At 40.8% G+C, this 16,999-nt stretch overlaps 1 protein-coding gene across 1 annotated transcript; it reads right to left on the bottom strand.

Moving 5' to 3' along the window:
- Nucleotides 1-277: 277 nt before the first annotated feature.
- pop5 (POP5 homolog, ribonuclease P/MRP subunit) lies at nt 278-8,970 on the bottom strand. Its single transcript, XM_020514333.2, has 5 exons — nt 8,859-8,970; nt 6,422-6,564; nt 2,647-2,796; nt 2,364-2,447; nt 278-1,595 (listed from the first exon to the last, which is right to left on the bottom strand). Exons 1-5 carry the CDS (start codon nt 8,876-8,878, stop codon nt 1,480-1,482), a joined length of 513 nt encoding a protein of 170 aa, XP_020369922.1. The 5' UTR covers nt 8,879-8,970; the 3' UTR covers nt 278-1,479.
- Between the last annotated feature and the right edge of the window lie 8,029 nt (nt 8,971-16,999).

The raw sequence follows: 16,999 nt of genomic DNA on the forward strand, positions 1-16,999 counted from the left end.
TTAGCAGACACAGATTTCTTTTAAAAATCAACCTGCTCAGCTGTCATTACACCTTGGGAGCAGGTGGGACTTGAACTTAGGCCTTCTGGCTCATAGGTGGAAACGGTACCATTGCACCACCAACCTAATTGCCATAAACTGATGAAATAAAATCCTTTGCAAAATACACCTACCTTCTGAGCCAGAGGATCAGGTTTGTTTCTAAATACATTGAAACAATGACCACTTATTATTGAAAGATGTTTCCCTTTTAAGCACCAATATTTTTTGAACTCTGTCCATGACCATCAACATTTAATATTTTTAATGCTGTATTGCAATTGAAATTGTGGTACAAGCACAGGTTTTAGATAACATCTCACATTCTCAAATTCCAGTTCTTAGGACAAGGAGATGAGTACACCCAGCTGTAACTATAAAAATTGTTACTTGTGTATTATATTTCATGTTTATGTCCTCCAGCATGTAGGCTTGTAATTTAATAGCTGCACAGTAAGCTTATAAAATGTACATTTGAGCAACTGCATTGAAAAATGCTTTTTTTTAAGTTTGTGGCTTCATGGGCAGTATTGAAGAAATGGTTTACTAGTTTCTTCCTATTTTTTTAAGGTAGTATTCTATCTTTGATTTTGTACGCTTGGTCTGAAATGCTCAAGTAATGCACAGATTGTTAACCTAAGTGATGTTCAGGTTGTGGAGGCAGTTTGATACATCAAGTATCTGACTGAGGAGTTTTACTAGCTGAGCCAATTTTACAGCCTTTATTATCACCAACTACAACAAGCAATAACATGTAAAATTCATTAATGTATCACAGGCAATATCAGCGGTAGTCACCCATCTCTAATTGGCCTAACAATCAATGGCTTATTAGGCTGTTTCAAAGAGCCAGTTTTAAAAATCAAGCACTTTGGCCAATAAAGAAACGCATGACAGATTTCCTTTTCCTGATGGACATAGTGAACCAGGTGGGTTTTTAACAATCCTTTGGTTTCATGATCATTATTACTGATGGTAAGTGTAGTTCAGTTTTATTTAATTGAATTGAAGTTTGCTAACTGCTGTGGTTTAGACTCACCGTAACATAATTTATTTAACAGCCCCAGAGATGGCCCAGTAAGGTTACTCAGTTGCTGTGGAATGGTTGGCAGTAGTTTAAAGAAGTGCCAGCTTTTTACATTTCTAAGATTATGCCCACAAGGATCAGCATCCAGTAGCAAGTACCATTCTGGATTAACTTTTAATCACTTCAGCACATGCTAATAAATTCTCTTTTCCACTACAAGGCTGTCCTAATGAAAATAATTCAGGAGTTAACAGCAGAGAATGGTTTGGGGTGTTACATCTGCATCTGGTGTGTGTGAGCCCTAAATCTGAATTGAAGATTACACAATCTTAAACTGTTTCACACCAAAACATCTTGATTGTACAGGTGGAACAATTACCACAGTGCTGTTCTTGCTGTTTTGCAGTTTATTTTCATAAAACTTGATTTGCATCTGCTTCTGTCACCTCTTCTTGGTACTTCAATTGATCTTGCTCCAATTCTTTCAGTGAACAACTCAAGATAGACCTTTGAACAGATTCCCTCTCCCCTGAAAACAGAACAAAAAGGTGAAAAGACACAAAGCACCTGTTTGGATGGGTCAAAAATTGAGGTTTTTTATACCTTAAGGTTGCAATTAAGTATTTTTCTTTATTCATTCATGGGATGAGGGTGTTGCTGGCTAGACCAACATTTATCGTCCATCCCTAATTGCCCAGAGGGCAGTTCAGAGTCAACCACACTGCTGTGGGTCTGGAGTCACATGTAGGCCAGACCGGGTAAGGATGGCAGTTTCCTTCCCTAAAAGGAGATTAGTGAACCAGGTGGGTTTTTCTGACAATCGACAATGGGTTCATGATCACCATTAGACTCTTAATTCCAGATAGTTTGAATTCAAATCTCACCTACTGTGGTGGGATTTGAACCCGTGTCCCCAGAATGTTATCTGGGTCTCTGGATTAACAGTCCAGCGATAATATCACTAGGCCACTGCCTTCCCTTAACACCTGTGCCATTGTTGTTCTTTAGCAAAGAAAACAGTCAATGCACCTAAGTGACAATGTCATAAGTACAGTTAGTCAACATTTTAGTAGATTTAACCAAGTGGTTTTAGTCAGGCTTGATCAATGTCTCACCTCTGTCTGATTCTTACATCACTACTTCCAATAATTTGGCTGAGGTCAGAGGTCCCTTTGTCTATTGGAGGAATATCTAAAGGTGATCCTTTAAACACAGCATTTAATAGGGAACTAAATTGTTTTGAAAGTGGATGGTGGAAATGGGAATCTGCAAAATTCCAATTCAAAAAATTTCTCACCTTTGGTTTTACAGTCTTTCAGGAGTAGCAGCAATTGCTTGCGGTTATACTGGATGAGGAACTTCTGGCAGGTTCGGATAGTACCTGAAAAAAAATAGAATTCATTAGTGCATTTAGAAGTCTTAAGGACACATTTTAAAACCGATATCTGCACCTATGTTAATGTGATTTAAAGGCAAAAGCTTGAAAAGCAAGGGCCAGGAGATTAGACTCAAACCTAGCAACTTGGACAGGTGTAACAAGTCAATAGCTAATTCTGCATCAAAAGTTCCAGCATTTTTACCTCCCACATGCAATGTGTTGAAGAAACAGGGATACTTCTGGTTCTTGCTCTCCAGGAAGGTGATTAACTGCATGGCAGACCATAACAGTCGGTAGAAATCTTTCCGACATCTTATTAAGACTATCCCTGTGTAGGCATTCAGATACTTGACTGGGAGAAGAGGGAAAAAAAGATCAGTAATACTCATGTCAACTGTTCATTTTTTTTTTGCTATGGCTTGCTACGGTCCAAAGTAAAATCTGCACTTTTAATTACTCAACCCTAGAAATAAAAAAAGGGCTGGGACAAGTCTAATTGGCTTCCATTTTAAATAAAGGCCACTTATAATCTCAAGTTCCACACCTTTTCTCTCAATGATGTGGAGGGAGGCCTGTAACCCTGTATTTGTGTATTTTCAATCTCTTTTCGAAGTTAGTCTTCAATCTGCTTTATCACCCTTACAACTTGATCTATTGAAAGTACAATCACTCCTCTTTCCTGGTCATGTCTTAATCTAAAATCTAAATCTTGAATGACTAAAGAAGTCAACATTTCTGGGGTAAAAACCATAAATCTTTATTTACTCTTTAAAAAAACCTACCTAGTTCTTTGTCCTTCTCGAAGAAGCTAATGTACAGTTGCATGACAAGATAATCACTGAAAAATGTTAGTTGAGTTTTATAGGTTATGTTCTGTGCTCTTCCACGCTGAAGTGGATGAGTCAGTTATTCCAAAATTCACTTAATTGCAAAGGAATTATAGTGATTAATTTTGTTCTCCCAGTTGTTTGTTACAGCAATGTTCAGTGCATTCATTCCTTGCTTTATATTGTAGATCACTGCTTCCCAGAAATTCAGGGTTAAGCATCCAAAGGAATAGGAAAAGAAACCTTTACTGAACTCGTACATTTACTACAGATACTAGATGCATAGGGTTATTTTATAGGAATGCCCTTTGACTGCATAGTTTTTGAATGTAACAGGCAACACTAATGTTTAAACATAATGTAGGACAGGACAGAAGTTATCAGCAAGCAGAGAACAAGTGTAAAATCTTAGTAATTATATACAATCACTGGCTGCTAATCAACTATTTAAACATCAAGGAGTGCTCATTGCTGGGTGAGAAGAAGAATTTGAGCACAATACACCTAAAGAGTCAAAAGACTGAACTCAACTTTCAAGGCCAGCTCTGGTTGGACGTATTCCTAGAGACTTCACATGCCTTTAAGACCAGACAAACAGCAGCTCTATTTCTAATCTTCCTATAGCTAATGAATGGAAGTGGAAAAATGCACAGAAGAGTCAAAATGGTCTATGGTTGTTGCATCACCATTGATACCAGTGGAAACATATTATCAATGAGCCAAAAGAGCTTCTCTAACATTTATTCTTAAATAAGGTGACTAGCACTGCACAGGGGAGTCTAGATGTGACAAGTGCTCTTAAACAAGTTAAAAACTTCCCTACTTTTGTATTCTATTAGTTTTGTCAAGTTAAATGCTGTATTAGTATGCCACCCTTTTTATAATTCATGCACTATGAAACCCAGCTCCCTCTTCATCTCAGCTTAGCAAACTTTCACCAGTTACAAATGGGAAGTTGTCCCCTATTATACACCCCCATTTAGCCCATATCTGCCCATTCATTTTTTTTTTTGTAGCTTCCTCTTGTCACCTCTTGGTAGCTGTGCCTTTGAGAATTATACTAACAATTGAGAAGAGGTGCAGGGCAACGGATGTCGTATACATGTCCCCGCAGTAGGTTGGTTAGCAAAATCATAGCATGAGATAGATGGTAATGTACTCATGTGGATTTTTTTCTCATCCACTCTAGGAATAAACAGATCCTTCCCTCCTTGGAATACTGACTACTGGATACCACAAGGATTTGTACTGGGGGGCCCCCCAACTCTTCACACTGTATAATCAGGATTTGGACTTGGTAACCAAATGTAATATTTCCAAATATGCAGATGATCGACTTAAGTGGAGAATGTGTTTTGAGAAAGATTTGGACAGGTTTAGTAAGTGGGCAAAAACATCTGGATTATAAATGTAGAAAGATGAGGTTGTCCCCTGTTGTAGGGGGAACAGTGTAGATTTTTTTTAAATTGAAGGGGGTGGGGTTGGAGTTGGAAAGTCATTGTTCAAAGGGACCTGGCTTCCTTGTTAACAAGTCACTGAAGGTTAACAGGCAGGTACAGCATGCTATTAGGAAGGCTAATGTAATGTTAGCCTTTATTGCAAGAGGGTTTGAGTTCAGGAATAGTGACATGTTACTTCAATCATACAGAAGTTTCACCCAGACTACTATGCAGATTTGATCTCTATCACAAAAGATGTTGTTGCACACCGACTATGGCAATAAAGGTTCACTAGACTTGTTCCTGGATAGCAGGACTTTCTGAAAAGGAGAGACTGGCCGATTGGGCACGTATTCTCCAGTGTTTTGAGAAATGAGGCAACTTCACTGAAACCTACAAAAGTCTTAAAAGGAATGGATACAGCAAAGAGGTTGCCACTGGTTGTGAAGTCTCAAACCAGGGGGACAGTTTAAAAATAAGGGAAATACCCTGTAGGACAGAGGAGAAATTCTTGTACTGAGGGCTTTAGCATTTTGTACTAGAGAGAGAGAGAGACATGGAAGCTCAGTATTTGAGGTTGGTAGATTTGATTAGTTATGTGAAAGGGTTACAGGGATAGTGTGTGTAAAAGGTGCTTCAGTGTTTATCAGCCATGCTCATTCAGTGGCTGAGCAGGGTTGATGTGCTAAATAGCCTATTCCTTTTCTTAGGTTTCTAATACCAAATCTAGTATAGTGTTTTTCTGATCAGCTCCTGCACACGTATGTTGGTGAAAATGTTCTAAGAAGCTATCCCAAAAAAGTTTGTTTGAACTCCTCTAGGTGACTTTTGCCCATGAGACTTTTCCAGTCAGTGTATGGATTAAGATCCCTTTCAATCATCAAACCTTCCTACACACTTTGATCCACCCTGTGTATTTACTGTTAAGGGGCCTGTACTCAACTCCAAGTAACTTTGTTATTTCTGATCTCTACCAAATGTTTCCACATCCTGACTTCAGGATATCCCCCTCAGGCTAATATCACTAACAAACAGCCAACCCTCCACTTTTTCCTTGTCTCCTGTACTATCCAACTGCCTTGTACTCAAGATTCAGGTTTCTTGTCATCCTGCAGCCATGTGTATAATGGCCACCAGTTTGGAGTGTGTAAATAGAAATAAGTACATTCATCTGTTTTTTCCCCCAAATACATTTATTCAGTAACACAGCCTTTAATTTTTGTAAATTCTAGTCTGTTTTGACTTGTCTATCCTTTCCCTCAGTCTATCATTTTCTGCAATAATACCTTTCTCTTTTGCCTTAAGATATCATAAACAAAAAAGATTTGGTCTCTTTTCCCCACTATTTTGCTTGAAATTCTCCTCTTCCCTCATTAAACACAGCTGGCAAGAATACCAGTCCAGCACAGTTCAAATTTATTCATTCATGGGATGTGGGCATCTTCAGTAGAAGAAACCAGAGTGAGTTAGAAGTTGCACAATTTGTAACTCACTTGTTTCTTCCATTGAAGATTCCCACAAAGTGTGAGTTAGAAATTGTGCAATTTATCATTTCCACAAGTGGATGCTGATTGTCCACTTGCAGATGTGCAAATAACTGAATTTTTTTGTCTTGCACTTTTTCAAACAATGAGATGTACTTTTTTCACTAAAATCTTGTATTTAGATCCCTTCAATTTTGTTTTATTACTGTGGACCTTCCATTACAAACCTGCCAGGGATAATGAGCAACAGCCAAGTCCAAAGTCACCATGTGCTCGAATGATTGCGTCTTTAACTGTTTTATAGACATTCTTCTCCTCGATACAATGCCGAAACTGTGGATTCTCGAACACTATCTCGCATAGCAGGTACCTGTAAATAGAGCGATCATATTTACTTGGACATTTGATAGGGTCTTATTTCACCCACCTTTACATCATATTGGCTGACAACTAATGACTGCTGTCAACCCCAGTGCCCTTCCTTGACCATGAAGATTAACCAGACATTTACTTTGTTGGAGGGACACTGCTGACACAAAGCTGAGTTCATCCAACAGTTGCTTTTTCAGAATAATCAGCTGTACAAGCACAGACATTAACAATGCATGCCAGATGATTGCTTCAAAAAAATTGGACAATATCATTTACTGATTAAATCAATTTGTGGTGCAGTCTAAAGTGACTTATTGCCAAGTGATCCATTGACTAGTTTTAAAAGGTGGATGTTTAAAGAACTCTATCTAGGTCATTAGATCTAGGCTATTCTGAGCTGTGATCATGCCCCACACTGAATAATCAGTTATTTAAAAAAATAGTTCCATTCTTTAAGTCAGGTTTTGTGTGTGTAGACCAGTGAGCCTCCTGCCTAGCAAGTCAATGTGTACCAGGCTCTCTCCTTATCAACTGATTAAGCTAGGTCTGCAGACACTAATTAGCATGACATTCACTTCATCTCCAAAGCCAGGTTACTAAAGGCCACATTGTGGCAAAGAAAAAATGTTTGTCAGGAGGAAACAAAGCCACCTCAGCTTTGGCCTGGACCTTGTGATTGGGTTGGAAGCAATCCTTTCATTGATTAAGAGCTTTAAATAAAAAGTAGAAATATCCAGACGTACGTACACACCCCTCACTTGCAGAAGTGACCTTTCACAACATTATCTTCTCTAGACTGAAGGAGGCACTTGAGCAACAAGCTTAAGAGGAAATCCTGGCAGTTACTTTTAAGCAGAACAGATGATGGAATGAATAGCCCGCTTCCGCATCTTATGGTCTTGTGTAATTGTTCCTCATAATTTAACCTTTAGAGGCTCCCTGTCATTCTCACATATCTATCTGTCTGTCACAAATCTAGCTCTCTATCCTAAACAGATTTTAGATTTTACAACGTGGTGCCTAGAACTGTTCACACAAAGAGCACGGAAACAGGCCATTCAGTCCAACTAGTCCATACCAAACCACAATCCCAAACTGAAATGCCTATGTTTGGCCCATATCCCTTCAAACATTTCTTATTCATGTACTTATCTAAAGTCTCACACATTGTAACTGTACCCACATCCACCACTTCTAGAAGTTTACCCACACGTTAATTGCTGTAAAAAAAGTTGCCCCCATGTTTTTTAAAAATCTTTTTCCTCTCACCTTAAAAATATACCACCACCCTAGCAAAAAGACACTCACATTATCTATGCCCCTCATCATTTTAAAACTCTGTAGGAAGTCTCCCCTAAACATCCTACACTCCAGTGAAAAGAGTTCCAGCCTATCAAAAGTCCCCCTATAACTCAAACCTTCCTTTCCCGGCAACATCCTGGTAATTTTTTTACTTGAACCCCCTCCAGCTTGATAATATACTTCCTATAACAGAGCGACCAGAATTGGACATAGTACACCAGAAAAGGCAAGGGTTTTCTGATAAACACTTGGATCTTGATACATTCAGCAAGCTCTTGGATACGTGAAAGCATTCGCCGATTCACAGGAGCATCTGTAGTGTTTCCACAGACTTTCTTTAAACACTATTTTAAATTTTCAGGAATAATAAGCAATGCAAAGCACGTCAACATAAATTAAGAAAACAAAATGTTAATCAGACATTCATGGGGCTTCAACTAATGCATCATAAAAGTGTTCTTGAGATCTAAAATTGTTGTGCTCAGACTTTTGAGATACAGGGGTTAGAGAATAGATAATATAAAACCTGGCGGGCTGGCTCTGATGAGGGGCCATGGACCCGAAATGTCAACATGCTACTTGACCCGTTGACATTTTCTGTTCTTCCCCTCTCCCCATAGACTTTGACTCATCAAGAGACTTCAATATGTCCATGCATCTTGCCAGTTTGTGGTGTGAGACCCAAAACTCACCCCTCACCAGTGGGGCTCTTATCTAACACACCAGAAACTTAGGTTCCTGAAAACAATCACCACCGGTAGGGAGTTAGGGAAGGGGCGGAGAGAAAGTGCTGCGAACAAAACGAACTGTCTCACTTAGCAGCGAAAAAAAGACACGTTAAAGGTCTTCTTGTCGCCTATTTTGTCTATTGCAGGGCCGTTACACCTCAAGTAATGAAAAAGTAGGTGAATAGCTAGTCACAGTTGAACTGTCTATATTTCCCGCAGGAGCACTCCCTCCAAGTTTAAAAGTGGAGCGGATCCGAATTACCTGGATTTGAAGCGAACCATTCCCACCACTTCCTTCCCAGACACAGCGCAGCGGCCCTACTCGCTACAACGGAAATGTAACATCTCACTGATTGACAACACAACCAGCCAATCATCACGGAGAAAATGTCGCCGTTGGCATGGTTTCACCAATAGACGCAAAGTAGAGGCGGGGCTCCCGCTGACCTTCCGGGTATGGGCGGGGTCAATGCCTGCTGATCCAATATTAAGCAGTATTGAGTGTAGCTGGTGTTGAGGCACGTGTTTTTTTTTTGGAGTAGTTGAGACATAAACTGCTTGGCCTAGAGATAGGAAGACGAATACTGTCTCACGAGAGACCTATTAGTATCTTAGAATAGATATTTTTTAATGAATTTGTCCAAACAATGGTATTCAATGTGGAGGATGGGATCCACAACATTTTTCGTGTGTACAATTGCTGAGCAGCGACTTCTGTTCCACATTTAACAGTGAACAGCTTTGCTGAGGTGTTTGTACTACGCCACTGCTTGTCTGGTACATTGGTTGCTGCCTTCTTTCTGACAAAGCAGAGTGGGTAAACAATCTGGTATTAGACCTATGAAGTGGTTGAACACCATGAGGTTGAGGTATCTATAAACGTAGGTATTTAATTGCTTCAGAGATAGTAGGAACTGCAGATGCTGGAGAATCTGAGATAACAAGGTGTAGAGCTGGAAGAACACAGTAGGCCAAGCAGCGTCAGAGGAGCAGGAAAGCTGATGTTTCGGGCCTAGACCTATCTTCAGAAATGGGGGAGGAGAGATTTTGAAGCTTGTGAAATCCACATTGATACCATTGGGCTGCAGGGTTTCCAAGTGAAATATGAGGTGCTGTTCCTGCAAGAACATCTACACTTGGTTTGCACTAAACAACTACACCTCCCAGTTGTGAACCATTTCAACTCCCCCTCCCATTCCTCAGACGACACGTCCATCCTGGGCCTCCTGCAGTGCCACAATGATGCCACCTGAAGGTTGCAGGAACAGCACCTCCTATTTCGCGTGGGAACCCTGCAGCCCAATGGTATCAATGTGGACTTCACAAGCTTCAAAATCTTCGCGCCCCCTACTGCATCCCAAAACCAGCCCAGCTTGTCCCCACCTCCCTAACATGTACTTCCTCCCACCTCAAGCCCCACCCCCATCTCCTACCTACTAACCTCATCCCGCCCCCTTGACCTGTCTGTCCTCCCTGGACTGACCTATCTCCTCCCTAACTCCCCACCTACACTCACCTTTACTGGGGTTAAAATTGTATCAGAGATAGTAGGAGCTGGAGAATTTGAGATAACAAGGTGTAGAGCTGGATGAACACAGCAGGCCTAGGCCCGAAACGTCAACCTTCCTGTTCCTCTGATGCTGCTTGGCCTGCTGTGTTCATCCAGCTCTACACCTTGTTATCTCACCTTTATTGGCTCCATCCCCGCCTCTTTGACCTGTCTGTCTCCTCTCCACCTATCTTCTCTTTTATCCATCTTCTATCCTCCTCCCCCTCTCTCCCTATTTATTTCAGAATCCCCTTCCCCTCCCCCATTTTTGAAGAAGGGTCTAGGCCTGAAACGTCAGCTCTCCTGCTCCTCTGATGCTGCTTGGCCTGCTGTGTTCATCCAGCTCTACACCTTGTCATCTCTATTCATTTGCTTGATGTCTTATTTCTCCTGCAGGATTGAAACTGACTCTGTATGATAAATTCTGTCTTCATCTCTGATAGAATACTGAACAGTTAAAACATAATTGTACCACAAGGTGTCATCAAAGCACAATTCCATTATTTTTTTAAAAAACGTGGGCTGAAAATTCTGGCAGGATCTTTTTGTGCTTAATAGATTATGATGAGGTACTGCTGAAATGGCATTGGAACTGATTGTATGAGAAGAAAACAATTCTGTTGCTTGCCCACCAATACAGTAAAAATGAGTCAAAGCTGTTCTGTCTGTTTCCAGTGATGGACCGTTTCTGTGGATGATCTGGGAGTGAATACCCAAATATTTTGGGTATTAATAAATCTCTACAGTGGCAAAGATGAAATCTTGAGCTGCAAACAGCAGTTTAATGTGAGATACAGTGTTCGTAAAGGAATTGGAAGTGTGTGTGTGTATGTGTGATGCTTGGATGCCCAGATGATTAATAATTGGCTCTTAAACTGCCAATTGTGTTTGTTAGTGAGGCTGCATGACATTTTAACAGTAAGAATGTAAAATAAAGGAGTAAGAGTCAATCAGGCAGCAAACTGACCCCTCAGTCAATGTGAATGTGGCTAATCTTAGGTTTCAACTCCACTTTTGTCTACTCCCCGTTTCCCACAATTCACTGAAGCACCAATATATTTCTCTACCTCAACCTTAAATATAGAAATGATAATGTACCACATTTCTCTGAAGTAGAGAATCCCAAAGGTTCACCCTTTGAGTGAAGAATTGTCTCCTCATTTCAGTCCTAATTTTAGCCCCTTATCCTGAAACTGTGCCCTCTTGTTCTAGATTTCCCAGCTAGGAGAAACAATGTTTCAGTGGGGTCCTCTTGTGGCAAAGTGGTAGTGTCCTTACCAAGAGACCCAAGTTCCAGTCCTACCTGCTCCAGAAGTGTACAATAACATGTCTGAACAGGTTGATTGGGAAAAATAGGTTAAACAAATTTGTTAAAAAAAATTAACATCTCAGTATATATCCTGTGAGACCCCTTCATCATCCTGAATATTTCAATGAGATCACCCTTCATTCTTTTAAATCCCAGGAATTATAAGCACTATTTACTGAGCCTCATCCCACGGACCGATTTAGTAAACTTTTGCAGCATTGCCTCTAATCAAGTGTATCCTTCTTTTGGAGGCTAAAATAGTACATTGTATTCCAGATATGGTCTTACCGAAGCTCTGTACAACTGTAGGAAGACATCTTTACTCTTAAACTTCAAACACTTTACGATTATTATAAAGGTCAACACACTATTTCTTTTCCTAATTGATGGCTGTACCAGAATTCTAACTGCATGTTCCTCGAATGAGTACACCCAAGTTTCTCTGAACATCAACATATACAAGTTTCACCCCATTTCATGGCCTACTTACGGCTTGCATTCCCAGTTAGCTATATATCATCAGCAAGAACAAGAATGTAGTGTATCTATGTTATTAATAGCAAGTGAACTAACTCCCTTTCTTAATAGCAACCCACTGAGTAGGAGTAAACTAGTTGCAGAGAATTTCAAATGCTATTTAGAGCCATTTATGTTCATTTACTATTGAGCATTTAAAGAGGTCTCTTGAAGCATGTCAAGAGAGTTTCCAGGAGGGTCCAGTCTGGGGAATGGTTCAGACCCGATATGTCAGCTTTCCTGCTCCTCTGATGCTGCCTGGCTTGCTGTGTTCATCCAGCTCTACACCTTGTTATCGAAGAGTGTTTCCGGGGTGCTTTTATCAAATCTTCGATATGCTGTTAATATTTGGAAATTCTTTGAAGAATTCACTGAAAGCAGGGGAATGTCTGGGTAATAGTGATCTTAATATAATGATAGAAGAAGAGATAGGTATAATGAAAGCCAGGTTAATAGATGAGAGAAAAACTGATTTTGAGGGGCTGAGAATAGAACTTGGTAAAATAAAAAGGACAGTTATGTTGGCAAATGATGCAGAACAACACTAGGAAACATTAACAAAGGTGTTCAACAGAGTTGAACTGAGAAAATATATTTACTGGAACGAAGGACAAACTAAACATGACTGTGACTCTGGATGAATGACAACATAAGAGAACAGATGAAAATAATGAAAAAGATATCCATTAATGATGGAGACAGGGCCCTCTTGTTGTGTAGAGATAGTGTCCTGACTCCTGAACCAAGTGACCTGGGTTCAAGTCCCACCTGCTCCAGAGGTGTATATAAACATGTCTGAACAAGTTGATTAGGGAAAGTGGGTTAAACGTATAGATAGCAGAGGGGTGCATGATAAATCAGAAATGGCTTGTGGTAGGAAATTCAGAAGGCAGATATGAACTATTAAATTATCAAAGAGCATGAAATAGAAGAGTTGAAAAACATTTACAAATTATTTAGATAACAAGGTGTAGAGCTGGATGAACACAGCAGGCCAAGCAGCATCAGAGGAGCAGGAAGGCTGACGTTTCGGGCCTAGACCCTTCTTCAGAAATGGGGGAGGGGAAGGGGATTCTGAAATAAATAGGGAGAGAGGGGAAGGCGGATGGAAGATGGATACAGGAGAAGATAGGTGGAGAGGAGACAGACAGGTCAAAGAGGCGGGGATGGAGCCAGTAAAGGTGAGTGTAGTTGGGGAGTTAGGGAGGGGATTGGTCAAGGGGGCGGGATGAGGTTAGTAGGTAGGAGATGGGGGTGGGGCTTGAGTTGGGAGGAGGGAATAGGTGGGAGGAAGGACAGGTTAGGGAGGCGGGGACGAGCTGGGCTGGTTTTGGGATGCTGTGGGGGGAGGGGAGATTTTGAAGCTTGTGAAGTCCACATTGATACCATTGGGCTGCAGTGTTCCCAGGCGAAATATGAGTTGCTGTTCCTGCAACCTTTGGGTGGCATCGTTGTGGCACTGTAGGAGGCCCAGGATGGACATGTCATCTGAGGAATGGGAGGGGGAGTTGAAATGGTTCACGACGGGGAGGTGCAGTTGTTTAGTGCGAACCGAGCGTAGGTGTTCCACAAAGCGGTCCCCAAGCCTCCGCTTGGTTTCCCCGATGTAGATGAGGCCACAACGGGAACAGCGCATACAGTATACCACATTAGCAAATGTGCAGGTGAACATCTGCTTGATGTGGAAAGTCTTCTTGGGGCCTGGGATGGGGGTGAGGGGGCAGGTCTCCCTGACTACTGTCTTCTTTATATCATCAGATTCACAAGCTCAGATACTTACAGGGGATTCCAGTTCAGTTTGTAATGTATTTCTCCCTTTTAAGTCCATCCATTTAATCCTTCCTTGACACTTCATTAGGCGTGATGTTATAGGATCTCTCTGTCTTTTTCTGTCTCTCACTCTATCCAAACAGTCACTGAATTTATATTGGCTGTAATCTTGGCTGTATCTGTCCTGTTTTAAACATAAATGTTGGACTTGAAGTTCGATATGTCCCTAGCTGGTCCAGGGTTAAGATCCATGGTTATGGTACCACTTAATTTAAGAGAATCTGGGGAAGAAAATTCTGATATTTAAGGGAGATAGAACGTGTTTAGGGAATTACAAACCAGTCAGCTAAATATCAGCAGTAGAAAAAGATTGAATCATTACTAAAAGGGAGAGTGGAAGAACATCTAGAAGTTAGAAATATAACAGTTAATAGTCGGTATGGATTTCAAAAGGGAGTATCTTGAGATGTGTCATTGTCCATTAGCCAGCTCACTTCAGTAAAAGTAGATGAATGGAGTCCACATAGAAATGAAAATTGCTTCTATTTTGAGTGCTAAACCTCCAGAAGCAACAAGTAGGCATAAAATTGCTTTAATATCAGACTATCAGACAGGTGTATCTCATTATTAAAGCTCTTATTTAATATCTATTTTGCCTTAACAGGATTGCGTACAAGTTACTCAATTAGGCTCTGTGGCATAATGGTAGTGCCACTGTCTCTGAGCCAGGAGGCTTAGGTTCAAGTCCCATCTAGTCTAGAGGTGTGTAATAACATAACAAATTGATAAGAAAATACATTTAAGGCTGTCTGACCCTGTCAGCAAAATAGCCATTTATTTTCAACCAAATTATAAATAATTTTAACTCTTAGATAGATGCCCATGTCCCATGGACAAATATAAGAAAACAGTCTTGATCTTTCTATCCCTTTCATATCTTTTGAACCCATTCATCCTTTCAGAGTCACTTGTGTTTCTCCATGCCCTTTGACCTTCTTCAGCAATGTCTCAGCTTCATTCCTTATATCTCCATCTCAATGACATTGGAGTTTGGCATCATACTGAGTTGTTTTTTCTTTACATTCATGCTCATCTCATTGGACAACACACCTTACTTCGATAAACCTAGAGTTTGACTCAGGTCCCCTCCCTCATCACATTTCGCAGAACATTGATGTTGATTACACTAGTCCCAATTCCTGCTCTTTCCCAAATTGGAAAGTTTCACCAATCTTGTTTCACATTTTGTCACATTTTTAATATCCATGTCCATGTCTTTCTGTAGTATTCAGTTGGTTTGTGTTGGTCTGTTCTTTGATCGAAGTAACTGTACATAATTGCTTAAGCCTGTTGGAGGACTTTGAGAGCTAATGAAACAGAGAAACTTTGAGAGAAAACCTAGGATCTGGCTGAGACCATGAATGTGTTGAATTTCGGTAAGTTCTGAGATATTTTAAAGTGCATTAATACCACACTCATCTCTGTGTTGCCCTGATTGAGTATGGAGATGGAATGGGTATGATCTGTTAAAAAAACGCAGAGCACTTTCATTTCTTCCCTAACTCCATGAATGAGGATAAGCTATTCACCAGCAATGGCTGTTTTGAACATTAATGAATTCAAAGTTGTCAGATTTGATGATTTCTTCAGAGGCTAGGAATACCGCAGCAAAAACTCACCTCCTGACTTCCCATAGTCTGTCTACCATCTACAAGGCACAAGTCAGGAAGGTGATGCAATTCTCCTGGATGAGTGCAGCTCCAGCAACACTCAGGAAGCTTGACAACATCCAAAACAAAGCTACCTGTTTGAGTGGCACCACATTCACAAGCATCCACTCCCTCCACTACCGATACTCACTAGCAGCAGGGTGTACTATCTACAAGATGCACTGCAGAAATTCACCAAAGATCCTTAGACAGCCCCTCCCAAAACCATGACCACTTCCATCCAGAAGGACAAGGGCAGCAGATACATGGGAACACAACCACCTGCAAGTTCCCCTCCAAACCACTCACCATCCTGATTTCAAAATATGTCACCGTTCCTTCACTGGGTCAAAATCCTGGAATTCCCTCCCTTACAGCACTGTGGGTCAGCCTAATTATAATGGCCTGATTTCGCAGTGTTTCTGGTGAATATTCCTCTTGCACAATTAGACTTTGCATCCTACTCACTTTCTGTTCCTTGATACATACACATGCTGTTGGCATCACTCTGCATTGCAAACCAGCTGTCGAACCAACTGAACAATTTGGCAGGTTCAGCACATTATATCTTTCACTCCACCCCCACTCCCATCCCCATACAATGAGCCTGACAACTTCTTGAGAGCTCAGGTTTACTGTTGATCAGAGGGTTCTTGAGTCTTTTTGTTTGGAAACAGGATACTTTTGAATTTTTTTTAACAGATCATACCCATTCCATCTCCATACTCAATCATCCAATGTACATTATTAACAGAACCAATGAGCTATAGAATAACAATAGCAGGCCTTAAACTTGTCATCAAAAATCACCCATTCAGTGAACAAAAGAAAAAGAACTGCAGATGCTGGAAATCAGAAACTAAAACAGAAATTGCTGGAAGAAAAGACTCCAGGTCTGGCAGCATCTGTGGAGAGAGAGCAGAATTAACATTTCGGGTCCAGTGACCCTTCTTCAGGACTGAAATTGTGAAGTTCTGAAGAAGGGTCTCTGGATCTTGGAGCTCAGCCAAGCATTCATGATGAGACCATATGTCTGGCCGTCTATTTCTATTGGTACAGTTGCCAGATAACTTAACACAACTGGGTCAAAATCCTAGAGGACTGAGATAGGGCCACTATCCAGCCTGACTCAACACTCGTCCATTTCTGAGATGTTTACAGGGTCATCTTAGTTCTTCCCCAACCTCTTTGAAGCAAAAGCAGTGCAGAAGGAGGTTGTTATATGGAGACAGGTCTGCCAAATTTCTTGTCATGGATTTCCTCTCTCAATAGCAAAAACCCAGCTCTGATTATCTGGAGCTAAGATACTGACAACTTACTGTGTCAAAAAAAAACTGTTGTGTTGCAGTGCCCTTTCCTCACTGATGGTTGTTAAAGGTCAGACTGGAAATAATATTCTCCCAATTTAAATCGTTCTGATCTTTTCACTGATGTTGGCAGGTGGAGGAAAAGAGGGTCCATTATTCCAGCAGGAGATGGTGGTATCCAGTAGATGGCAGTAGAGCACAGGGTGAATACTGTGTGAGTCTCAGATGCAGCACCTACACAGG

Source organism: Rhincodon typus, chromosome 24 (genome assembly GCF_021869965.1).
Source record: "Rhincodon typus isolate 14 chromosome 24, sRhiTyp1.1, whole genome shotgun sequence".
In the NCBI taxonomy this organism is placed as follows: Eukaryota; Metazoa; Chordata; class Chondrichthyes; order Orectolobiformes; family Rhincodontidae; genus Rhincodon; species Rhincodon typus.

What these genes read in the sequence shown, in the direction of transcription:
- pop5 (XM_020514333.2), bottom strand. Translation starts at nt 8,878, where the DNA reads ATGGTTCGCTTCAAATCCAG. An exon ending in ATGGTTCGCTTCAAATCCAG is followed by an intron (nt 6,565 to 8,858) that starts GTAATTCGGATC and finishes CTCTATTTACAG; the next exon opens with GTACCTGCTATGCGAGATAG. An exon ending in GAAAGACTGTAAAACCAAAG is followed by an intron (nt 1,596 to 2,363) that starts GTGAGAAATTTT and finishes TTCTGTTTTCAG; the next exon opens with GGGAGAGGGAATCTGTTCAA.